The 25,644-nt window shown below is 43.7% G+C and overlaps 1 protein-coding gene across 4 annotated transcripts in view; it reads right to left on the bottom strand.

The window, feature by feature from the left end:
* Dock4 (dedicator of cytokinesis 4) overlaps positions 1-25,644 on the bottom strand; it is a 430,242-nt gene that overhangs the window by 23,420 nt on the left and 381,178 nt on the right. For all 4 annotated transcript variants that reach the window (XM_052738384.1, XM_052738382.1, XM_052738383.1 and 1 more), the window contains 6 exons: positions 18,680-18,828; positions 15,248-15,334; positions 13,378-13,482; positions 8,800-8,941; positions 7,397-7,563; positions 4,544-4,630 (listed from right to left, as the gene is read on the bottom strand). In XM_052738384.1, coding sequence (XP_052594344.1) covers positions 4,544-4,630; positions 7,397-7,563; positions 8,800-8,941; positions 13,378-13,482; positions 15,248-15,334; positions 18,680-18,828 — 737 coding nt within the window. The remainder of the gene's footprint in view (positions 1-4,543; positions 4,631-7,396; positions 7,564-8,799; positions 8,942-13,377; positions 13,483-15,247; positions 15,335-18,679; positions 18,829-25,644) is intronic.

The raw sequence follows: 25,644 nt of genomic DNA, 5'->3' as shown, positions 1-25,644 counted from the left end.
AACAATGAACACTAACTGAATATCGTTTATCCTTGCTAACATCAGAAGAAAAGAGAAGGAGCGAGGGAAGGGAGTCAGAGAGAGGCACAGAATACCTATGAAGCAGTCTTGCACAAACAAACAAAACCTCACCGAGCCTCTAGGCTTAACTATCAATTACAAGAAAGGTAGGCCACAGGGAAACACAATAAATGACCCCACTTGGATCAAGACTTAAGGAAACATTTCAAGGCAAACCAATGTGATTCTTCAACAAAAATTATTTTTAAAAAAATGATGCCAGGGGAGCATCTAGACTAAAAAGGATTTAGGAGACACTGTACACAATGGCAATGGACATCCAGAGTCAACAAAGAAGGAAAAAGAAGTCAAACAGACTCTTGGTGAGGCATACGGGAACACTGGACCTTTTATAGTCAACACGTAGTCTTATCACTTATATATAACATGATATGGTCGTTTAGAAATACACATAATGCGATGGTGCTGGATGAAACTGTATGATGTCACACTTGTTACAAAATGATCTGGTGTGAGGAGTGGTTAGAAGTGCAGATGAAACAAAATCGGTCCTTTTTCTGGCTGCCGAAGATGAAAAGTTAGGATTGCTACGCATTTTCTCTATTTTTGTGTGACATAACTGAGTTTCAAGGAGTCACTGGCTCCCATGGATTGGAACTATGAAGCAGGAGGCTTTTTACATGCAGGCTCCCCTGACGTGCAGGGCAGTTATGAAGCACTAGATGGTGCTGTTAGCAGGGCTGGTGGAGACTCCTGGGCTTCTGGGTAGGGTGATACATATGTGTATCTTTCATTACGTTTGTTGTTTGACAGTTTTATCCATGTATAAAGTATAATTTGGTAAGTACAAATACAACCCTTTCTAATCTCCCTCACACCCCTATGATTCCATCCTGCCTAGGAGTACCCTTCCCATTCCTTTGTTTTGTTTTGTTTTATTACTGTTTTGGGACCCACTGAGTTTAACCAGGATCATCTGTGTAACCATGGCTTTGGACTCATCCACTGGGTCTAGTGGGCTCCTCAGAGGGTACTCAAATGAAGAATAACTACTGCTTCCCTAGCATCCGTCTCTAGAGCTAATAGTTCAGCGGGGAGGGGGAGGGCCCCACAAAGCCCTCCATGATCTGTCGATAGACTGACTGTTGATAGAATCTGCCCTGTGCAGGTTCATTACAGGAAGCTGTTGTGAGGTTCGAAGTCCACGGGCTGTGCCAGCTCCAGCAGACAGCATTCCACAGCCCTTCTTCCTAGCTAACATTCTTCTGCTACGCACCCCAGAGTAGGGTGGTATAAATGTCCTGTTTAGGGATCAGGTCCAGCTGTTACAGTCAGCACTGTGAGCGGCCATGGGTCTCCGCATTCACCACTATTTATTGTGGATAGGCTTCTCTGATTAAGGCTGGAAGAAGCACTTATGTGTGGATACAGTCATAAATGTTTAGAAGGCAGACTGGCAACATGACAATGTAGCGAAACAGGAATAAGTTCAGCCCTGGGACCTAAAGTCTCCTCAGGAGTTTTTATTTTGTTGTTGTTTTTTTGAGGGGGGCTGGCGGGGCAGGTATACTGCCCTGGGAATGTGGAGGGGCATCCAATCTACATTGAGATTCCATCTCACCAGAGTCAAAATGGCTGTCATGAAGAAACCAAATAATGACAAATACTGGTGAGGAAAGAGGAGGCCTTATTCACTGTTGGTAGAGCAAATCGCTGGGGCCCCTGTGGAAATCAGTGTGGAGGTTTCTCAAAAAATCTAGAATGACCCACTCTTGACCAAATACCCAATGGATTCCAGAGATACCTCATGCTCCTTCTGAGATAGCGACTCAACCATGCTCAATGCTGCGCTGCTCACGATAGCTAAGAAAGGGAATCAGCCTTGATGGTCATCAACTGATGAATGAAGAGTGAAAATGGGGTACGTGTACACACTGTGTTTTATTCACCCGTAGAGAAAAGTGCCATTAGGAAGTCTGCAGGCAAATGGATGAAACCAGCGGGAAAACGTGTACTGAGGCTCAGAGAAACACTTCCACTTCTTCCTCATTTATGGAGCCTAGCTTCAAACCTTCACATTTGTGTAATTAATCTGGAGTACCTGCAGAAGTAAGCAAGGGCTACTGGGGTGGAAAATGCCTTAAGGGGGTGGAGATAGCCACACACAGGTGATATAAAGACAGGGAACTGTGAGGGTGAAAAGTGTAAGAAAGGATGGGTGTGGGTGGATAGAGGAGACAAGAAGGGAAAAGGAAGGTAACCAGAACTAAGAGTGTACAGAAAAGCCATATGGACGCTTACTACTTTTTAAGCTAATTTAAAACAGAAGTTAAGGAAGATTTAGAAGTAGAAGGGCACTCACTATCCTGGATGTTTGGATAGTGCTGCTGCTGCTGCTGCTGCTGTGAGCCGAGTGTCACTAAACAAGACGATAGTGCCAGGTTTGAGATACTTCCTTATGGATTGTCAGCCAAAGAGGCGCTGGAGGCCTTCAAAACAATCCAGGCGCTCACCATTCCTCTCGGTGGCCCCCAGAACTAGCTGATTAGACCTTACTGCTAAAGACACCACACACCTTGTAAGGAGTAGAGAACTCAAGGTAGAACTAAGCTGGCAGCCTTCATCCCTGTGGCTAGTGTTCCTAGTGTGGATGGTGTCTGACAGGCAGCTGGGCAAACATACATACCAGTGGTCTTTCTTTACCGTGAACTCTAGGATCAAATGAATTTGAAGCCAAACTTTGAATATCTTTTGTCTTTCAGGTTCTGGCATTGCAGACAAGAAATTTCAGTTCATTTCCTGTGTTTACTGAGTATCTACTGTGTTCTTGAAGCCCCGTGTCGGACAGCAAGAGGCAAGCCAGTGAGCGAATGGATCACGGAGCATTCCAGGTAGGCGGAACGGGAGAACCACATGGAGGCTGCTGAGAGTGGGCTGTACTCAGGGAACAAAGTAGCCCAGTGTGACTTGTTCTCTTAGAACATAAGATTACATAGTCTAAGAAGGTAGGCAGCTGATGTTTGAAAGGCTGTGTTTAGTAGTTCTCTATCATTAGCAGCATGCTACTTTTCATGAGGTGTGTGTGTGTGTGTGTGTGTGAGAGTGTGCTGTTTCCTGGGCTAGGACCATTGGTGAATCTTCACAAGATTTTAACATTCTGGGCTGCATGGATCTGCAAAGGCTCCTTGAATCATTAATGAAGCGTAGAGGACTACGAACACTGCTGTGGGTTGGGCTTCTGCCACTCTGTAGGAAGCATAATAATAAGACTTTGGGAGCACAGTGTTTGGCAGCCTCCCCTCTTCCTTGAAAGGCACTACAGTACGCCACACCAGCAAGCAGCTTTGGGGGACCCCTGACTCAGACTGCATGCAGACACAACTGGGCTGACGTGACTTCCTGAATTGGGCTTCATTTGCTTAGGGTGCTGTATTAGTATTTTGACACTGAGAAATGAAAAACTCATCCAACCCTTAGCTTTTGAACATGATCAGCTGGTCTTCACTGCTGAGAGACTTTTGTAGGAGAAGCCATTTTGGAAAGATATTTTGGGTGGGAACGACCCTTCTTTGTTTATTGACAAAGTAGGCTGCTACGTAACTGAGGTATTGTTTGCATGATAAGATTTACAATGGGTGTATTTTATTTCAAACAGGATACTGGGCCGATCCAATACAGGGCTCCTATGGCTGTCAGGCTGAAGCGCAGTAGGGACAGACAGCAGTGTGCAGTCCCAGCCCTGTTGCCTTCAGCTGCTCTCTCCTGTTTCTCCTTCCTGGGGATGGAAGCTGGGGAGATGTCCGGCAACCCGAGAGTCCTCAAGAGCTGTGGCCACCAGGTCCTATACCGCATCCACTGATCTCTAATGGAGGCTCCAGCCAGGCCTGCTCAGCTCCTCACCCAGTCCCTCCCACTGCAGACCAAAACAGCACGGGCTCCGTGTGTGGACAGACCTCACATAAGCTTTCTAGGAAGGGGCTTCGTATTAGGTTCATTTTGCCAACAGGAAACCCAAGGCTTAAAAGAGAACAATAGAGCTGGTGTGGGAATCATGGAAAATCTGTTTGCGTCTACACTCTCTCAACATCTTGATGATGATGATCTTTATCAAAGGCTTCTAACTTCTTGGTAAAAATTTGAAAACTGGGAACAGAATGCCTATTGCATAACTCCAACATGATGACTACATAATAGGCTGCCTTCTTGGCTTTGGACTGCCACATAGTAGGCAACGAAGATCATAGATCTGGCACCATTAAGAGACTTGGCATTCTGGTTGTCACTCAGGAACCCCAACAGCTTTTTGTTGCGTTTACATGCTGCAACCATAATTGCTTTAAAGAATTTTTCTGGTTGGACGAACCAGTACAATATCAACATTCACTTTCAATGCCTTGGGTAATAGCAGTCAGTATTGTGAGGGACCCCAGGGAATGAAAGAGCATAAGCAATCAGTAGTGGGCTCAGCCCGAGGGGAGCAGCTGGGGTGTGGATGACGTGGGGGAGATGCTCCACTCCTTACCACTTCACGCTTTTCCACTTCGAACCAGCGGGAGATGCCAGGCAAACTCTGCACCAAGTAGAGTGATGTTCTCTCCACCCAGAGACTCTGCAAAACATAACTCAAAGTCACTCTCATGTTGCCCTTCTTTCTGAGCCCTGAGCTGCGACAAGTCTGACCAGGTGGTGCTCACTCCTGCAGTCTTTCTCTAGTTCTCACGGGAACACTGGTGAAACAATCAGAGTACGATGCATTTAAAACACATGCAGGTAATTCTGCAGACTGCCTGAAACCTTCTCCTCTGCAGAGCAAGTGAGTACCTGCTCAGAAAGCAAGGGCCAGAACGCAACAGCAAGCTGTATGCAGTCTCCTCCACTGTTTCTCCAAAATGGGACTTTAACCTTCTCACTCATCAAGGTTTAGCCATTTTCATCAACAAGAGGCAATAATACGAGCTATCAAGACGAGATCAGAGTACCAGCCATCTAAAGGGAGAAAGGACTCTAGGACTACTTGACTTGAACTTTCTGTTTAAGGTGAAGACTTCAAGTTGCAGAGAAACTCTTGAGTCACTCAAAAGCCACATTCTGATTACCAGAAGGGCTGGCACTGACACCCCCGACCCCCAGGCTCATCTCTTCTCCATTGCCACATGTGCAAGGCCACACTTCCGGTGATAAGCTGAGCTGCTGTAACTCAGGGGCACCTGTGAGCTTCAAGCTGGACTCCTGACCAGGAACCAGCTCTTCCAGGAGACATGAAATACAGCTGCTCCACTGTACATGACAAGGTTTTCTTTTATCAACAAGTTTTGGAATTTACACTTTATCATTGTTATTTAGTGTGCTACCAAGAGGGACAGGAACTTGACAAAATTCCTGGAATTGCACCATTTATTCAGACCACAGAGGGGTTAAAAAGAGGATGTTTCCTACCAGTGAAGGGCTACTGAGATGACTATGGAAGAGTCCCTGTGGTAAGAGCTTGAGGGATCTGCTTACGATAGGGAGCCAAGCAGATAAGAGCTCAGAGGGATGAAAGGGATGTTCAAGGTGTGCACAGGATGCAGATGTTCATGCCATCGTAGGGGATCAGGACGGCAGCTTTCTGAGAAGACAAATGAGCTGGATTTTTATGGAGTGAAGAGTTCATAGGGAGGAGAGTGGGGGCTGCTGTGCAGGCAGAAGGCTGCCCACACAGACCTGTAACTGCTTGTGAGAGGGTATGGCAACCAATGAAGAGAGAAGGTGGGTGTTGCTGGAGTCAAGAGGGAGGGTGGTTAGGCAGACTGTGGAGAGGACAGGCTTGGGGTAATTGGGTACAATCTGGAGTCAGATTCTAAAGGACGTAAGTACAGGGAGAGGGAGCCTGATTTAACCTTATCCATCCCAGTGAGGTAGCTGTATCACTGATCATTTAATTGCTGACCAGGTGGAAGTATAGTACAGCAGGAAAAGCAAAAGAGAGGGAGTTGGAAGATGTGGGTTCCAGTGCTAGGTCATGGGCATGCGACTCTGTGCAAGCCAACTGTATGACTTTAGTGCATCCAAGACTGAGGACCGGAAGCAAGTACCAGGAAAAAGAACTGTATCATACTCTAATTAGATCTAATTAGCTGACTCTGGAGGAGGAAAAGAGAATTCAAACTATGCAGAAAGGACTAGAAAATGATTGTGGGTCTTTTCAGCAATCCCTCAGTGGTGTTTTCCAATGGCTTTTTACTGTTCAATCCACAGGGAGAAGGACGACCCCGAGAAGAGGCCAGCGGGGCAGGCTGCTGGTGCTGGTGCAGTTGGTTGGTTCTAGCCTATCTTTTGTTCTTTTATCATGAGAGCATTTTGTGATTAGATTTCTGAAGGGATCCACAGTAAATGCACATCAAACCTTTCACAAAAGCCCATTTTTTTATTCAGTCTCTGCAGAACTCTGCAAGGCTACTACCACCACCCCCCTGCCTCTTGGCTGGGAAAAACCCCTGTAGTTAACTACTGGCAGCTCTGGGAACTGATGGGCAAGAATGCTTGGGTCAACATTAGGCAGGAGAAAGTGTTAGGAGATGCCTCCTGGCTTAAGAAGGGAGCATTTTCTGTGAGAGATGCTAAGCCAACAGACTCACAGATAAGGTCATTTGACAGTTTGTTGATGTGTGGATGCTGAGTCACTGGGGTCATCCTAGGCTTGCCACATCACTGTTTTCAAGGAAAGGGATGGTCACAAGTGGTTTCTGAACATCTGCCTCCTTTCCCCAGTAGGGCTGTGAGAACTCTTTCTGGCTAGGAGCATGCAGAACTAGCAAGACACATTGGGCATGGTGAGGACAGACAACCCAGCCCAGGCAGAGGCCAAGATGTGCACGCACTCTGGTCTTCATGTCAGAAACCTAATCACATTGCTGTAAGGAGGACTGTAACAAAGGACAGAGCAGTGAGTGTCTCCTCTGCACCAACCGTCTGCCCACGTGGCCTCTTCTCAGTTCTCCCTCACCTCTTCCTTGGTTTCTCTTTACTCTATGCTTCCTTGATGTTGGAATATACTCACTATTCCCACAATGGCTCACCACGAATGGACAACAGGACTGGGTTCGGAGAGGAGTTTAAACACTGGTCTAAGGAGCACTGCCTTTTGAACTGCCACAGAGAAGTTGATTTCAGGAACTCCTCCCAGGTCTGCTCAGATTTTCCTGGTAGGGGATCAAAACTCTTCTTGCCTGGAAAGTGTTCCCCATCACGTGGCTACACTGTAGAGCTGGGCAGCTACAAGCACGAGAGGCTTCTAGACCCTTTGTTCCAGTCACGTGACAGTAGCCTCAGTTACTGTTTACCAAGACTCAGGAAAGCACACAGGAGGCAGCATGTGACAGAGATGGCAGGGTACCTTGAATTCATTCTCCTTGTCTTTTGTGCCTTTGTGGAATGGTCTGTCATAGCGGAACTTCCAGATATGATTCACTTTATAGAAGCTCTTGATGTTGTCGGGAACCCCCTCTCTCTGCAGGACCTCCTGGCTCTCCGGAATGGGAGTCACAGCATATATCTGCAAATCTAGGAGGAAAGAGTCAAGGAGGGAACCTGACTTGGCAAACAGCAAGGCATTCTGGGTAGCAATCAGGTGTTTGCATTTCAGCTGAAAGCATTTTAAAACAATGGCCCAGAAGATGTGAAGAACACACTTCATGAAGCAGGCCTCAAGCTTCAGGCCTTGATTGGGTCCTAAGTGTGCGATTCGACAGGACATATGTATGCATGGCATTTCTATCACCTGTGAGTGGGGGTGGGGAGGAACAGGTGGGCCTGAGTACTCAGTATCAGAATAACCTAGCTCTTGTACATGAGCTTTGATGTTTAGTCTGCTCATGGCTCCCAAAATGTATTTGTAATGATAAGCCCATAATGGAAATCCTCCTAAGACTATGATCAAAGGCGGTGACCAGAACACCAGCAAGGACTTGCTCTTGCCAAGTGCTGCTGTGACCTCAGCCTTCTGTAACTGCGGCATCCATTCTCTAAAAACAAGTTCAGAGAAGCAGAGTGGTTGGTTGTAGTTCACACTGTATATACTAGTTTGCTTTATAATTACTTCCCAGAGAAACAAAGACAAATATTTTTTTCTTAAACAGTTTCTTGTTTCTCTTGTGTATTTAGGTTTCTGCTTTGAAAGTATATCCATAACAGATACTGGGAGCTTCCCGGTCCTCTTTAGAACCATGGGTTTCAGATGGATTTGGAGAGAATTGATAGGTGAATTGCACTGTGTCGAAAGCCAAAGTACTTCCATTTGAGCTGTCCGTGTTTAGATGCTGGGACTGTGAATTTTATGCTATTAAGTCACAGTCCAGAATATCATAGCTAAGAGCCCCCCCAAAGATACTGGAGGTGCTTCTTTTTCTTCCTTCCCTCACTCCATAATTAAAGTGTGGGGGAGAGGAGGGTGGAGGATGCGCAGTGGTGAACACAATGCTTCCATTTCCTTCAACTGAAGAAGTTTCCATATGGAGTCAGAGGAAAATTGTTCTATGGGAAATCCGGTTAAAAAGAGCTTCAGAAGCAGAGCTGGATCTGTGCGCCAGTGAAGAGGGGAAAGGTTCCTTACCAGCTGTTTAAGGGATTTCTTCTCAACTGATCCCGTGATAACCATCAGAATAATGACATTCTGTTGAGAAGGTACTAAGAGTGTGGCCACTGAAAAGGGAACAGTGGCTGCAACACTGAACAGGACATTGCCTTGTAGCTAATGGCAGGTACCACCCCGCTGGAGCCTAGCCCACCAGGAATGGATACACTGAGCCTCCGCCTGGAAGATGGTTTCGTCAGGCTGGTTGGCATGCTGCATGGCGATGGCATGGGGGAACTCGTTCAGCATTCGCTGTTGGAAGGCCTCCAGTCTTTCGTAGTCATGCCCTCGACACACAAACTCCTTATTCTGGGGGTGCAACCAAAAAAAATTAGGATTATACAACAAAGACAAGGCAAAAATTATGACCATGGCAATAACTGACCATCTGCTCCCACTGCAACATGACACTACAACATTAATAAACCAAAACTGTCTGAAGAATATGCCCATCAATTAAACGTGCTGGACAAAGGGCAAGAGGCTCACACGCTATTGACCTTCACCAGACCTAAGAGCATGCTCTGAATTCCAGGTTCATTTGCATGGGGGATGCAGAGGGCCCGATACTAAGCATCAAAGACAAGAACCAAGCAATGTTTCCTAAAATGTTGACGGACATATGTTAGAGATGATTTTTATAAAATGGACGTGAAACTCATACACATAAATTTCTAATTTCTAAGAGAACGAAGCAATGTAATAACTAAAATTCCTTTTTACTGGATTATTTTTCTGAAAGTCTCTGAACCAGCTTTATACTTCTATTGGAAGGGCAGGCAGGTGGCCCATCTCGACTCTAGCCTTCAGAAGGACGGAGGGACCAAAGGCACAGTGACTTTCATGTCATAACCAGCTTAGCTCAGCTTGCTGGAGCTAGAAATCCTCTTAGTGAGTTTTAGAGCCTTGCTAAATGTTAGCTTGTTTTGTTTTTCTATATCATGCTATATTCTATTAATTTATTCTAGAGGTCAGGACTCTCTCATTCAGGTAAAGGTGCTGGAGATTAGGGCCAGAAAATTGGCTCACAGGATAAAAATGCTTGCCACGCCTGATGACCTGAGTTCAGTATCTGGTACCCAGATGGGGAAAAGAGAGAAGTGACTCCTGCAAGTCCCCCTCTGACCTCCATCCATGCACCATGCAGCTCGTGTCCCAACACACACACACACATAAAATAAAGTATTTTTAAAATGCCAAGAGTTATTTGAGCTGGTCCAGAGAGCTGCAAAGGTGGGAACGTTTTCAAAAAGTATCCTAGTAGCTGGTTAGCTCTGAGGAACACTCTTTGCTAGTTTAATGACCCGTCCACCACTTTATGACTGACTCACTGGTTTCACCTGTCTCTACCTCCTGAGGGCTGAGATGGCAGACGCGCACCACTCACGTCTGGTTTAAGCAGTGCTGGGAATCAAACTGAGGGCCCCTGTAAGCTAGGCAAACCCTTCCCCTGCTAAGGCTACCTCCTAGGCACCTGGCTTCAATGAGCATCAGTTCTCTAGCTTGTGGCAGGTATATATACTTCCCTCGTTTTTGTTGCTGTGTAGTATATATTACATTTGACCTGTCCAACCATCACCTGATAGATAGTTGAGTTTTTTTTTCTTCTTTTTGGATGATGTGAACAGTGCTTCAGATACATGTTTTCAGAGTTCTTTTTTAATGACGTAGAAGCAGACCTGCCCAGTTATCAGGGTCAATGCTTCCCATTTAGGGGGGAAATAACTTCTTAGATTATACAACTGTTTCAGTGTTTTAGAGTTTTTAAATGTATCCTGAAATTAATCAAACAACAAATGGACATTTTTAATCTTCCTGTTTGTTTATTTTTAATTTGGAATAAAAAAGGGAGGGCAGCCTGGTCTACAGAGCAAGTTCCAGGAAAGGGGCCAAAGCTACACAGAGAAACCCCCCTCTGGAAAAACCAAAAAAAAAAAAAAAAAAAAAAGAGGAGGGAGCATTCCTTTGGATTCTGAAGTCTGCAGTGTTCCTTAGACACCAAGAGAGGGCGACCCTTCCCTTTCATTTTGAAGTAAATGCCGATTACATAGAAAAAGGGTATTTTTCAAATGAATGACGATAAACACATCCATTTATTCTAATTGTCTATTAAACAAAATTTGGTCTATTTGGTCAATGTAGTTCTGGAGTTTGCTAAACTTCCTTTATAATTTGAGCTTCTAAACTACTTCTGATTTTTAAAAACATTATTTTTAAAGATTGATTTTTTTTTTAAAGATTATGTGTATGTGTGTATCTGTGTGAGTGTGTGCCGCATGGAACATAGGTGCCCACAGAGGCCAGAAGAGGATGTTGGATCCCCAGGGGTTGTTAAGACAGTTGTGAGCTGCTTGGCATGGGTGCTGGGAACCCAACTGGGGTCCTTCTGGAAGAGCAGCAGGTGCTCTTCACCTGAGTCACTTTTCTAGCCCTTAATACACTTTTAACTTACAGTAATTACATGTAGTAGATAGGAATCTAGGATGGCTCACTGTATGCTTCAAATAAAGTCAATTTTAGTCAGCGCTACATAACTGCTTCTGTACCTTCAGCACATTTACTCTCACGGGCCTCTTCCTCCATAAAAGTATAAAAAGGTGTATCAGATTACCAGTTTGCTAGAGATAAACACATCAAAATTGACATTTATCAATACATGATATATAATTTATAGGATATTGTTACTTTTCCTTCAATCTAAAAGTTACTTTGTTTTCTTCTGACAGTTAAAAGAAATCAAAACCTTTTTGGGTCTCTAAAATTTTTATGGTCTCCAAACACCATACCTACAATGCACAATGGATGAGCCAACTCTTGGCATGATACGAAAGAAAAAGTATTCTTTCATATAGTACAATTTTGTATCGACAAAGGAAGAGACTCTTACAGCAGAGTCACACTTTGCCCCGCTCTGAGGGTCTCTAGGCCCCTAGGCTGTTCACTGCTCTAGAAGGCCACCACTCCACTGAGAACCCCCCCCCCCCCTGTGTTCTTAAGGGACACTGACACCAGACCAGGACTGGCCTGTCCCCATCTCAAATGCAGTCTTTAAATTCAAAGCATTTGCCATTATTTTTGATCGGGAACTGATCTTTCTTTATCTTCAGGCAGACCTACCCGCCAATGTCTTGTGCATGTTTTTTAAGTGCAACAAGGGGATTTTATATAATGCCTGTGTAGCACCCAACTGCTTGGTCGTTTCAATCAATGAAAGAAAATGTCAGCTCACTGTCATTGTTGTGATAAAACACCCTGACAAAGGCAACTCAGGGAATTCCAGGGTACAGTCCTTGGTGGTGGGGAAGTCAGGGTGTCAGCAGCAGGCCACAGGGTGCCAGTCCACAGTCAGGAAGCAGAGAGTGCTGAAAGTCCCTGCTAAGCTAGTTTCCTCTTTGTCATGCATGGCATTCGCGAGGGTAATCTATTCTAAACATCCCTCACCGGAATGCCTGGAGGCTTGTCTCCCAGGTGAGTCCAGAGCCTGTAAGTTAACATCCAACACCAACGTTACACCATACCATAACCATCAGCTGAGGGTTTCATGTGATTCTAAATATCCACTTACGGTCTTTGGATGTTTTGAGGGTCACTCTATCAACCAATCATCTATCTACTTCATCTAGAAGGTAGATAAGTTCAAGATTAAACAATAAATGAAGTCTTTCTCCTCTTCTTTCTCTGAGCATGGCCACCTTGCCTTTAACTCATGGATGCTTACAGTTCAGGCAGGATTCAGATCAACAGAAACACGTTCACATTGAGATTTAAAGTTCTAATGCACTCAGTTTGGGGTGTGTGTGTGTGTGTGTGTGTGTGTGTGTGTGTGTGTGTGTGTTACTCTGAGACAGGATCTGGCTGGCCTTGGATTCTTAATCAGCTTGCCTCTACCTCTTGAGTGCTGGGATTATAGTCACTATGAGTGGCTCTGTTTGTTTTTTAAGAGAATCTCACCCTGAAGCCCAGGCTGGCTTAGAACTCACCACATGACAAAAGCTGGTTGTAAAGTTGCGGCAATTCTCCTGCCTCAGCCTCCTAAGTGTTGGTATTATATGATTTAGGTCCCTATTTGGCGCACAGATGGATTTAGTTTTATCAGGTATGTAGACCACTTCTCTACAGTTCCCTGAGTGAGTAAATGAACTCTTTTAACCAGTGTTTTAATACATGGAGGATGTTATAGACGGAGGTGTCTAATGAACACATGCATATATAAAATATTACACGGCCAAGTGTATCTACCACACAATGTCCAGAAATTCCCCTTTGCAGAAACAGTTTATACTAGCAATAAATTAGATGTCTCTGCTGGGTGATATTTACCTTCTTACAAAGTCATCAAAAAGGTCAAACAACACTTCCCCGTGGCTCTGGAAGTAAGATTTCTACTTGAACTGACTATTATTTCCTACAGTCTGCACCTCCAAGCCCTCTTACTGCTGTTCTCCGTATTTTCTAATGCTAACTATGGAGCTTGCACAGAGAACACAACAGTCAATGCCACATGAGGGAAGCCATAATCACTGTTCTAACGTAAACTCAGGAAGGGGTAGATTGTTAGATCTTCAGAAACTGTTCAAGACAAAAATTCTAGGTTAATACTTTCACAGATTAAAAGGGTAAATAAAAATATCACGATGCCATTGCCTCCTTGTTACTTGTCATAAAATGTCATTAATTCCTTAGTTTCCTTGATTGGAGGATCTGAGTAGGAAGGATTAAAGCCAATTAAGAAGTGTATTACTTACTCTTAAGAAAAATGGGAATTTTTTCCCATAAAATCCAACTCTGAAGAACTCAGGTTCCAGACGCTGCTGGTCCATGATTTTGTCATACAAAGAAGCTTCCATCATCTAGGAGAGTAGAGAGGAAGTTCTGTGAATTCCATCCCACATTTCAGCCATACCAATACAAGAACATACTTCTATATACAGGTGAAACAGTTTAATTCATGCAAAAAAGGACTCTGATTCCCTTTTAAGTATTTCCAGGAGAGGATCTGCAAACCAACTTTGTAAATACATACTGAGTAAAAATTTCAGGCTTTGTGGGCTACATGGTCTCCTTGGCACGTCTCAACTCACCAGGACACAAGCTGTAGTTCATCAACCCTTCAAAGGATCCAGGGTTTTACTACGCATTACTACCTGAGCAGAAGATTTCTATAAGTCTATCGAGGAAATGTTTACTTCATCTTAGATACAGAGCAAGTAGAAATAAACATGAATAATTAGAAGCCAAGGCTTTTGGGAGACGTTTTGTGCTAGGTGTGCTAACCTGTGGGTTTGCTTCCCCCTTGCACACAGTATCAGGACACAAGGAAGGTACAGCCTTGCCCAGGTGGGATGGGGGTGAATCACCAACCTGAGCCAAGGGAGGTGTGCGGCACAAAGTGCTGTCTAGGCTAAAAGCTCTTAAGTGTGGCTTTGACAATGTTCAGACTAGGTAGCAAACAAAGCTATGGCTTCCCTTCTGTGGTATTATCATCCCTGGGGCTTCCAGGGAAAGACTAATATTGTACTTGAATGCTTCCCCCTCCCCCAGTAACAGCACCCCAGAGAGCAGTTGGTATGAAATGTAATGCTCTGGGTTTATAAAAATCTTAGTGACTATGGCACCCAAGGGCTCTCACTGGTAAACACTGTAACCTCTCTTCTGTTGCAGGGATAGGATGCCAAGAAAAGTTGAATAGCAATGTTTTTTTATAAAGCTGTGGGTCCTGCCAGCATCAGCACGATGAGCTGAAGCTAAAATGAGATGATTTTTTTCCTTTAGTTTTCAAGCTAGGAGAACGATCAATGACCTACTGACACGAAGTCCTATGACAAAAGCAGAGGCTAAGTTCCCAGCAGGTGAATAAGGTGCTTGTGGTGGAGCAAGGGGACTTTGCAAGCTGTTGAAGATTTATGTTCTCCTGTTTCCAATGGCAACCTCAAAATTGCAATGGAATATCATTATCACCTTAATATGTAAAAGATCTTGTCTTAGAAAGCTAGATGACCTCAGCACTCCTCAGGACCTTGACTACTACACCATGACACAAAATGCTTGTAACTCCCAAGAATAAGGACTTGTTTGAACTTATAAGCACGGAGTTACAACAGGACTACAGAATATTAAGATCCCTGAGTACCTGGTACTAACACCTCAGTTTAGTGAGAACATATTTCTGAAGGTACAGAGAGAGTTCATGCAGGAATTGTTCCTAATTTATCTTTAACATGAGAGCCACCTGGCCATTTCTACCATTTTATTTGCAGATTGCGGCAGTAAGACCTGTATATTGTCAGATTTCTATGTAACTGGGAAGCTCTTCAGTGCAGAGGTTTTCCACAGAAAACTTAAAATATTAATCCTTGATTAGATTGTGCATTTCAGATGTGGGACTTCAGAAACAGATCAAGGGCTCCTCCTTGGTATATTAAATAAAAAAAAAAACACACCGACCAATTTGTTATTTCTCCTCATAAGTAGCTGAGTATGCTTCAGGGAAAATGACTTATCTTAGAAAGAGTTTCTGCAAGGTGTATCAAGATGGTCACAACATTGTTAAGCCCCGCTGGGAAGTTAAGCGAAAAGCGTACCACCCCTGAATTCCCAGTCACCCAGGTACTTTACCCTCATCTTGCTCAGGTTCCTGTAGTCATAGTAACTCTCATACTGCTCTGCAATCTTCCGGCACAAGATAATGCCATTCTCCCAACACTACAGACAGACAGTAACACAAAAGTAAGCATTCATTGCATTTATACATCTCTATCCAAAGGTCAGGATATGGATGCTTTTGGGTCATAAAGCCTTACTCTCTAAGACTTTACAACTACCTAAAGTAGCAATATTGCCATTTTAACCATGAAAACGATATGCAATTAACATGTGACTTGTTAAAAATCTTCAGAAAGTTGGAAATGACGGACAACTCCTCATAACATTCATTAACACATGTTGTAAAAATAATATTTTCTTGTGTTATATCACTATCACAATCACACTCTGGAAACAACTGTAGTTTCACAACAGCCACATATATGGGTGCACACAGACTCTCGGTGCTCAAAGGGAATTATCATTGATTCCTACAGCTCAATAACTGGAGTGTGGCACCCTGGACTCTTGCTCGGCTAGCATGTACTTACAAATTGTGAGGGTCATTAGATTCTGGCTAGGTCAGTGTGTTATTTTCAGAAGAAATGTTTAAATTTTGTCATCTAGCATACTATCAACATAGTTTTTCTTGAGAAGCCCACACCGTCAGCATTTGTGGCTTTAGGGGCATATAACCTTTGCCACAATTATTCAATTCATCTGTTGTTGACTGAAATCAGTATAGTCATAAGTGAGAATGTTCTAATAAGAATCTATGGACACAAAGGCAAATTTCATATAGCTTTCACTTGCTTCATAGTATTAATAATCTTTTCATTTCTTTCAACCACTTAATAGGTAAAAGCTATTTATAGCCTGTAGGTGTAGGACTGTGGGGTGATCCTGACCTATAGCACAGATTTCTGGGATGGGCTAATTCATGAGATTTTAAAATAGCACACTGATGAATCAATCCTGGTGATCAATGTGGTGACAGATATCACATCCATCACCTACAGGGACCCACAGCCAGATAATATGTAGAGAGTGAAAGACCTTGGAACATTCAATCCTAAATGGATGTCTCCATCAAGTCCCTCCCCCTAGGTCTCAGAGGAGGCAGAAAAAGTATAAGAGCTAGAGGGTATGCAGGATATCAAGGGAACAGGGCCTTCTAAACACAGCAGGATAGATGCAGATATGAACTCACAGAGACTGAGGCAGCATGCACCGGGCCTGCCTGGATTTGCACCAGATGGGTTTCTAGAGCTGACAGAAGTGGACACAAGGATCCACCCTAACCCAGAAGCTATCTCCAATTTACAACCGCTTGCAAATGAAAATTTAGTTTTCTCCAAGGGAGTCTCACTGGGGAAACAAACAAGTCTTAAGGGTAGGCCCCATGCTCAGCAGTAGATAGCCAACGGAAAACAAACTCAATGACATCTTTGGAGGTTCCTTGTCTCATAATGCTGTGTTAGGGCTTCCCCACTCCCTGTTGTGAAATATTACTTTAACTATGTAAAGATGTGTTGCGTTTGTTTAACTATGTAAAGATGTGCTACATTTGTTTATGTTTCAGAACATTACTTTAACTGTACAAAGGTGTGTTGCATTTGTTTATGTTGCATTTGTTTAACTATGTATAGATGTATTACATTTGTTTGTAGCAGAATATTATTTTAAGGTGTGATACTTTTGTTTATTTGGTGCTATTTGTTATAAGGTGTATTTGTTTTACGCTATGAAGCTGTGTTACTGTGCATGTCTAAAACACCTGGTGATCTAATAAAGAACTGAACGGCCAATGGCAAGGCAGGAGAAAGGAGAGGCAGGGCTGGAGGGCAGAGAGAATACATAGAAGGAGAAATCTGGGAGGAGAAAGAAGAGAGGAGCCAGAGAAGGAGGAGGACTCACAGCAACCCAGAGAAACAAAGAAAGGTATACAGGAATAGGAAAGGAAAAGCCCAGAGGCAAAAGATAGACAGGATAATTTAAAGTTAAGAAAAGCTGGCAAGGAACTAAGCCAAGCTAAGGTTGGGCATTCATAAATAAGAAAAAGCCTCTGAGTGTGATTTGATTGGGAGCTTGGTGATGCCCCCCCTCCCCAAAGACCAAAATACCAATAACATTTGTTTATGCTGTGGAATATTACTTTAATGATGTAAAGATGGGTTACATTTGTTTATGTTGCATTTGTTTAACTATGTAAAGATGTGTTGCTGTTTTACCTTATTTGCCTAAGGCACCTGACTGGTCTAATAAAAAGCTGAACGGCCAATAGCTAGGCAGTAGAGGGATAGGCGGGACTGGTGGGCAGAGAGAATGAGTAGGAGAAGGAATCTAGACTTGAGGGAGAGAGAATGAGGGAGAAAGAGAGGAAGATGCCCAGGGCTGGCCAGCCAGGCAGCCCCCAGACATGGAGGAAGCAGGAAAGCAGGACATACAGAATGAGAGAAAGGTAAAAAGCCCTGGGGCAAAACATAGATGAAGAGAAATAGGTTAAAATAAGTGGGTCAAGCCTAAAGTAAGGGAAAGCATTCATAATTAATAATAAGTCTCTGTGTCATGATTTGGGGGCTGGTGGTACAAAAAAAGCCTGCTATACTTCCCTCTTTTCTTTCTTCTTTAAATTTTTTTATTTTATGTTTTAATTTTATTTTCATTCTCTCTCGTTCTCTCTAGCCTTTGTGTATATATGATGGCTTCCAGTTTTGTGTATATATGACGGCTTCCAGTTTTGTGTATATGTTCTGGCTTCCAGTTTTGTGTATATATGATGGCTTCCAGTTTTGTGTTTTCATAGGATTCTTGAGTGTGTAAACAAGCGTCTCTGCATCTGTAGCTCTTTCCTGTGCCTTAGAAACCTGTTTGTTTTCTAATGAGATACAGAAAGGGTTGTATCTGGAGGGTAGAGAAAGTGGGCAGGAACCAGGAGGAGTAGAGGAAAGAGAAACCACTATATATATATATGTGTGTATGTGTGTGTGTGTGTGTGTGTGTGTGTGTGTGTGTGTGTGCGCGCGTGCGTGCGCGCGCGTGTGCACACATCCACCTGTGTGGGAGTCAGGGGACAGCTTGCCAGAGTCTGTATTTTTCTTCTTCCATGTGATTCATGGGGATCGGACTCCAGTCCTCAGGCTTATCAGCAGGTGCCCTTGCCAAGCGAGCTCCTAGTCTATGTATTTTGGTATAGTAGCTGGAGTGGACTAAGACAGCGTCACTACCTCAGGACTGGTGTTAGTCAAAGGGTGATAAAGAGCTTGGGCACATGGGAATTTCCCAGAGGCCTCATTAAAACCATAGATTCCCCAGACCTGTGACAGACCTAGTTAATCAGAAGATCTGGACCCGGAAACATCCTGTGAACAAGCTCTCGGTGCTTCTGTCTATAGACTCTCGAGGGCGAGGCCCCTGCCGGGGAAGCAACGCACACCACGAGCTCGGACTGGCAGCGCTACGTACTTTGCCTCTGTCGAAGTTCTGGATGATGGTGAGGTGCAGGTGCTCCTTGCGCTGCCATTCTGTCTGCATGGGGTAGGTCAGGAACTCCCTGAGGGGCCGGTCGGACCACTCCAGCAGCTCGTCATACAACAGGAGGGTGTAGGCAGCTTCTGCAGGTCAAGGAGGAAGACAGCGCGTCAGTCAGGCTCAAAAATCACTTCCTTGCAGTTGGGATTGGTTTCCCAAACTCAGTACTTGTTTCTGAATTTCGTAGTATAGCAGAAAAAAAAAATGTCAGGAATGCAAGAAGAAACCAGTAAGTGAATGGTGACTTCCCTTGGTGGCAATCATCAGGATCTGAAGTGAAGCTTTGGGTTTCTATTTTTTTTTTTTTGCATCGCTCCTGTTTTTAGTTCTCCTTGCTATAACATTCACATGCTTTGGGCATGATTAACCTGTTCAAGGAAGTCATGTTTTAGGCAATTTAAAGATGTAGTGTGGACATGCCATTGTTTCAGGGACAATTCATAAGTATGTCTCTTGGAGACTAGGAGACTTCAAAAGAAAGCTAACTAACTAGCTAACTAAATACAACTAACTAACTACTAACTAACTAACTACTAACTGTGCTGGCCAGTTAATTATATGTTAACATGAAACCCCAACTCAGAAAATGCTTCCACCAGCTTGGCCTGTGGGCAAGTCTTTGGAGTATTTGCTTGATTGAGAATTTGATGCAGGAGGGCCCAACCCACTGTGGGCAGCACCACCCTTGGGTGGAGGTGGTTGGGCATGGTATAAGAAAGCAGACTGAGCAAGCCATGGGGAACAAGCCAGTAAGCAGCACCCCTCCATAGCTTCTGCATCAGTTCCTGCCTCTTTAGTTCCTGTCCTGACTTCCTTAGATGACGGGCTGTGATGTGAGCACGAAGTAAACTCTTTCCCCACCGAGCTGCTTTTGGTCATTATTCCAGCAAGAGAAACCCTAACTAAGAAGCCATTTTGTAGGTTGCTTCTTTTCCTGAATAAAATGCATAACCAAAGAGCAGTAATGGTAAGAACCAGAATTCATGGTTATAGATAAAAGGTTATAATAATTTTCCTTCAAAAATTATAACAGCCAACTCATTTTCTTAATTGAAGGGAACTGTCTAACCCTTATGTTACAACACCATTTAACTACCATACCTCATGTCTCTGCAAAGATGTAACAGTAGCTTTAAGCGCAATATAAATATATGGTAAGTTTTTTTTTTCCCTTCAATTATTGGACTTAAGGTAACTACACACCAAATCCTAAGGTACTGGGCCAAGTTCTACTCTAATGCTTTGATTTGCCTCGTACACATAGATGACCCCTGAGACAAAGCCTCTAGCCTTCATCCTCGCCAATGACCTTGGTGAATATCAACTATTTCCTGGCTTTATTTTTTTTGCGGCAGTTTTTGTAACTTGGCACCACTTTCTTCTCTTCCTCTTGTAGCATGTACCCTGCTACCAGCATGGCCTTCCCTCAGAGCATGTGACTAGGCTGCTCTCCCGAGAAACATGCAGCTAAAATGATACATTTAGGGTTGTTTTTTTTTTGGGGGGGGGGAGTGCCACTAACTATCTGGTTGCTACCATCATCTCCCTCCATGTATTTCAAGTAAAAAGGACTCAGCCATTGTGGCTTTTAAGAAGCCTTGGTAGCTGCAGGGCTCCCAGCTTTCAGAGTTGAAGCCTTTGAGGAAGGAAGTGAGATGGATCTTGGTCCAGGAAGAGCCAGGCACAAAGAAGCTGTTCTCAGTGTACTTCTCTGGGTACTTGCTGGCCGCCTTCTCACGGGGATTAAATGTGAGATGGACAGAGTTTTCACGGAGGGTGAAAATGGGTGGACACAGACACAGCTGAATCAACAGGGGCTGCCATGGCAGACTGACTGGCTGTGAAGGAATCCTCAGTTCATTTTGGGGACTGTGCTGTACTCGGAAGAAGTGTCTAGCCAACTGTGTTCCCTTCTTGGACCATGAGGATCTACACCAACTGGTCCTCGAGTCTGTTCCTTCAAGCCTGAGCAATGCCTGTGTTCTATTAACGACCTACTTTGGGGGCATTTCCCGTGTTTCTCCCATTTTGTTTCCTTCTCCCAGCACTGGAGAACTGGGAAGTTCCCCAGAGAATAACTGAGCTAGTCTCGGCATTAAGTGGCTAGAGGCAAGCCCTTCTCACAGATGCCCATGGAATGACACAAAGGGACCCCTGAGAGTCAGATTCATAGAAAGAAAGCAGGAGGAATGGAGACTTAGTGTTTAATAGGTGAAGCATTTCAGTTGGGGAAGCTGAGGAAAGTTCTAGAAATCAGAGGTGATGTGCATAAACTGCACACTTAAAAAGGGTTATGGTGGCCAGCTAGTGGTGGCACACACTTTTAATCCCAGCACTCGGGAGGCAGAGGCAGGTGGATCTCTGTGAGTTCGAGGCCAACCTGGTCTATAGAGTGGGTTCCAGGACAGCTAGAGCTACACAGAGAAAAACTCTTGTCTCAAAAAAAAAAAAAAAAAAAGGTTATGGTGGAGAAGTACAAGTGACACATGACATATTTCCCCAAAATTAAATACAAAAGTTTCTAGCCCCTCTCCTGAGACATGGCATCTTAGCATCTCTAGAAGGCTACGTGTAAGTGAGTAACACCTGGAAAGTCCGAGAAAGTAGAGATGCTGACGGGTGGCCAGAGGGAGCTGAGAAATGCCTGCGGGCCAGACACCGTGGAGAAGTCAAATCACAACTGCATTAGAATCTGGTTGGGAAAGTGAGGATGCACAGCTGAGGGAAGGATGCATTTTGAGAGCATCGCTGGACGTGCTGATGAAGGGAAAGCATGCACACTTCCGGTGTGACCCACATGACACCCTTCGAGACTGATCTCGGACAACTTAAAGTTACCAGTGTTTCAGTGTGCACGCTGTTCTATGCTCACCTTTCTGTTCTTCGGGAGCTGATATGTACTGAAGAGGGATGGATCCTAAGGGATGATCTTTCAAAGAGTTTAAAATTCTCAACAGAAAGTACCACTGCACGTTAACTACAGGCCATTCCATTATTCTGACCAGTGTACAGAGAGGAAAGCAATATGCAAAAAGAAGTACCACAGAGGAATGGGGATGAATTAGGAATGCAAGGCAGCAGAAAGGTTAGATCATTTCTACAGGAAGCAAGGTTCTCCCAGCAACTTCAAGTGAGGACACAGGAGAGAAGGAACTATTAGGGACAGTGAGGTGCCTCAGAAGGTAAAGGTCGTAATGTGCAAGCCTGGTGACCTGAGTGTGATTCCTGTAACCTACATAAAGGTAGGAGAGAGAACTGACTCCAGAGAGTCTTCCTCTGACCCCCACATCAGCATGGGATGCACGCCCATACACATACATCATACACACACACACACACACACACACACACACACACACACACACACACACACACACACTAAATGCATGAAGTTAACCATTGGATGGGAAAAGCATGTATTACTTCTGCTTTGGGGAACGTGGAACTTTGAGTAAAGGAAAAGCACCCATCTCTGGCATCTAGGACAAATTAGGACTTTTTTGCAGGGAACCCGAACACTTCTGTGCAGATGTGGAATAACTGTCCTCAGCTCATTCTCTCAATTCTTATTCCATCAATTTTTAAAAGTAAAACAGTCTATCATACTGCACTGTTCCCCTTCATGATTCAGGAGTTATCAGCACTGAAGGAAAATCTTCACAGCAGGAGTTAAAATTGAATTGATGAGTGCATTCATCAGCAATGTATTTAGAATTTATTTGGGTCTCGTATTCGTAGGCTCTCTTCTAAGAGCTGACTAAGGACAAGAAACCATCATTTCTGTCCTCAAAGGACTCATCCTTAACTGGGAATTACCTAACATATATATCTGTATCTGTAATATACACACATGTATACAATCACATATATACACGTACATAATGTGAAATATAACTAATAATAAAAGCAATGTGACAAGTACTTTAAAATAGAGAATACGGGGCTGAAAAGATGGCTAGTTCTGTGGTTAAGAGTGCTTTCTGCTCTTCCAAAGGACCTGACTTCGAGTTCCAGCACAGACATAAGGTAGCTCAGTTTCCGTAACTCCAACTCCAGAGAATCCAATACCCTCTTCTGGCCTCCTTGAACACCCAAACATATCACACACACACACACACACACACACACACACACACACACACACACACACACGCACGCACCTGAAAATAAGACAAAGAGAATGGGGAAAGAGATGAAAAGCTCAGTCCAGCCCATGGATAAAGGATGGTAGGTATGGAGTTGATGAGGGAACTTGAAGGAAGAGAAGTCCAGGACAGGATTGGACTGCTTCAAGGAGAAAGACTCCATAGACCTCAGGACTCAACTTGAGGGAAATTAGAAAGAGTCCTGGATGGTATCTAGGTTTCTAGACTATAAACAGAAACACTACAGAGATAGTCAGACCAGCTAGAGGCACTAGAGGCACATTAAAATTCTAGAACTGTTACCAAAGGATTTCTTTACTTAGAAACCGAGGAAGGGCCACAGTTCAGTAATTCCCTGGAAGAAAAGTGGGGCACAGTCCTCAATTTGTCATTCTTAAACCCATGAAAAGGATTCTAGTTAAGTGGAGCAAGTTGCCATTCTCAACCCCATGGACAGGATTCTGGTTAAGTGAAGTAAGCACCTTCCATTCTTGTAGTAAGCACAATAAAACACTCAATAGAATATATAAGGCAATTCTTGGAGGATTTTGAAAAGTAATTAAGAGCAAGTGAACCACCTAGGAAAAGCCACACTTGAAGATGATCATAATGTGTTCAGCTGTCTACTTTTAATTTCTGCCTTTTATGTCTCCTATCTTAGACTTTCTGCAAATGGGATCAGACAATCACAGCTCTGAGAAGAGCTTTTCTCTTATAGGGCTGGGAAAGGGCTTCCCGTGACACAGAGCTCTTACACTCTCTGTCTTCCTCCTCCTCTGCCAACCTCAGTTCCATAGCCAGAATCCTAGGAATTGGGAGTGCCTGGACCATGGGAAGAGTGGGGAACCAAAAAAAAGGAGCTCAAGAAAGATCTCTTTATTTTGTATGTGCGGTTTTGGGCTGATTTCCACGTGCATATTTGTAGAGCAGACCATGACTGACATAAGTAATGCACCATGGTATAGAGCACAGCCAAGGAGCTGAGACCTGTGTTGGGTGGTGCACATGCACAGCGCTGGAGTAGCAGTGCAGAAGCCTTAAAAATCAGACATTAGAATCATAACCCCCAGAAAGTGGTGCAGGACCTGAGGTTTCAACCTAACTGGACTGATTGCCAAAATTAAAAATACCAATTTTGACAGAATGCTGAATCTTGTAACATAATGTTCAGAAGGTCCAGGATGTAATCTAAAATTACTTGGCATTCAAGAAACCCGAGAACTAAATAACTATCCGAGGGAAAAAGCAATTAGCAGATGCCAACCCCAAGATGACTCACAGTTTGGAATCTTAGACTATGAAGCAGCTTTTGAAACCATGCCCCACATAGTAAATGTGAACACTCTTGAACAACTCAGAAGATGGATTCTTTGTATAGAAACTGAAGCTATGGGAAGAAAACAACAAACTGGAAATTTTAGAATGGACGAATATAACAACAAAATAAACATTTCATTGGAAAGGCTCAGGAGCTGGATAGAGATGATAGAAGGGGATTGGTGGCCTTGACACAAAGCAAAATTAACATCTGCCTAAACCACAGGCAAAAGTAAAGTTGCGGTGGGGAGGGATGACAGAGTCCTAGGACTTGTGGGACAATCACCAGAGGCCAAATACTCATTCCACTGCAGCCCCAAAAGAAAGGACTGGTATGTAAAATATATTTTGAGAAAATAATGCCTAACCCTTTTTCAAATTTGGTGAAGGGAAAACATTTACAGATCGGAAGAGCTAACAAACCTAAACATGTTAAAGAAAACCATGGCATGCATGTCATAATCAAACCACCAAAGGCCAAATACAAATTCTCAAAAGCAACCAGAAAACACTCTACAGCAGGTCATTAAAATAACTACACACATCTCACCAAGAGCAGGGCGGCCAGGAGACAACGACAACACTTTTGAAGTATAAAAATAAAAACTATTTACTTAGAATTCTGACTCCAGCAAACATGTCCTTCAGGGGTGAGGGCATGCTATGGTTGGATCCAGAAATGTCCATCAAAGCCTCATATGTTAAAGCTTGGTCCTGGGTTCGAGAATAGCTCAAGAGTTAGGAGTTTTTGCTGCTCTTCCAGTGAACCTGAGTCCATTCCCAGCACTCATGTCAGCTGCTCTCAGCTACCTGTAATTCCAGCTTCAAGGGAGGGGTCACCTTTTCTTGCTTCAGAGGGCTCCTGTCCATGTATGGCCTTCACTCATGCACATAAATACACATTCAAAAAAATCTTAAAAGAGGAAGCTTGGTCCTTCCTTACATCACTGGTATGGAGAGATGGCTGGGGACGGTGAGAGGTGGGGCTGGGTGGAAAGGTTTAGGTTATCAGGGTCATGCATGAAGAGAATCACGGGCTTCTTTTCCTTTGAGTCATAACCATACCACGAGTGACTATGCTTTGCCATACATTCTCCCTGCCATTTCCCCAATCTACTTTGCTACAAGTCCAGAAGCAACAGAGCCAACTAACAATGCACCAAAGCTTCCAAAACTCCAAACCCAACAAACCTTTCTTCTTTCTAAGTTGATTAATGTAGATATTAGGTCTCGATAATGGAAAGGTGACTAGTAACAAGAGGCAATAAAAATATTCTTAGATGAAGAAAAACTTAAGAGAACTCTTCACTATTCAGTGTCTTAAAGGCACTGAAATTCTTTGGGATAAATAAAAATAGTAAGGAAACTGAGAACTTAAGAATGGAGAGTCATCCAAGTAGCCAGTATCTTAGTAAACATAGTGTACCTTCTAAAAAA

The sequence above is a fragment of the Peromyscus californicus genome, unplaced genomic scaffold (assembly GCF_007827085.1).
Source record: "Peromyscus californicus insignis strain IS unplaced genomic scaffold, ASM782708v3 Scaffold_15__1_contigs__length_86483966, whole genome shotgun sequence".
Lineage (NCBI taxonomy): Eukaryota > Metazoa > Chordata > Mammalia > Rodentia > Cricetidae > Peromyscus > Peromyscus californicus.
This window is presented reverse-complemented; position numbering and strand designations above follow the sequence as displayed.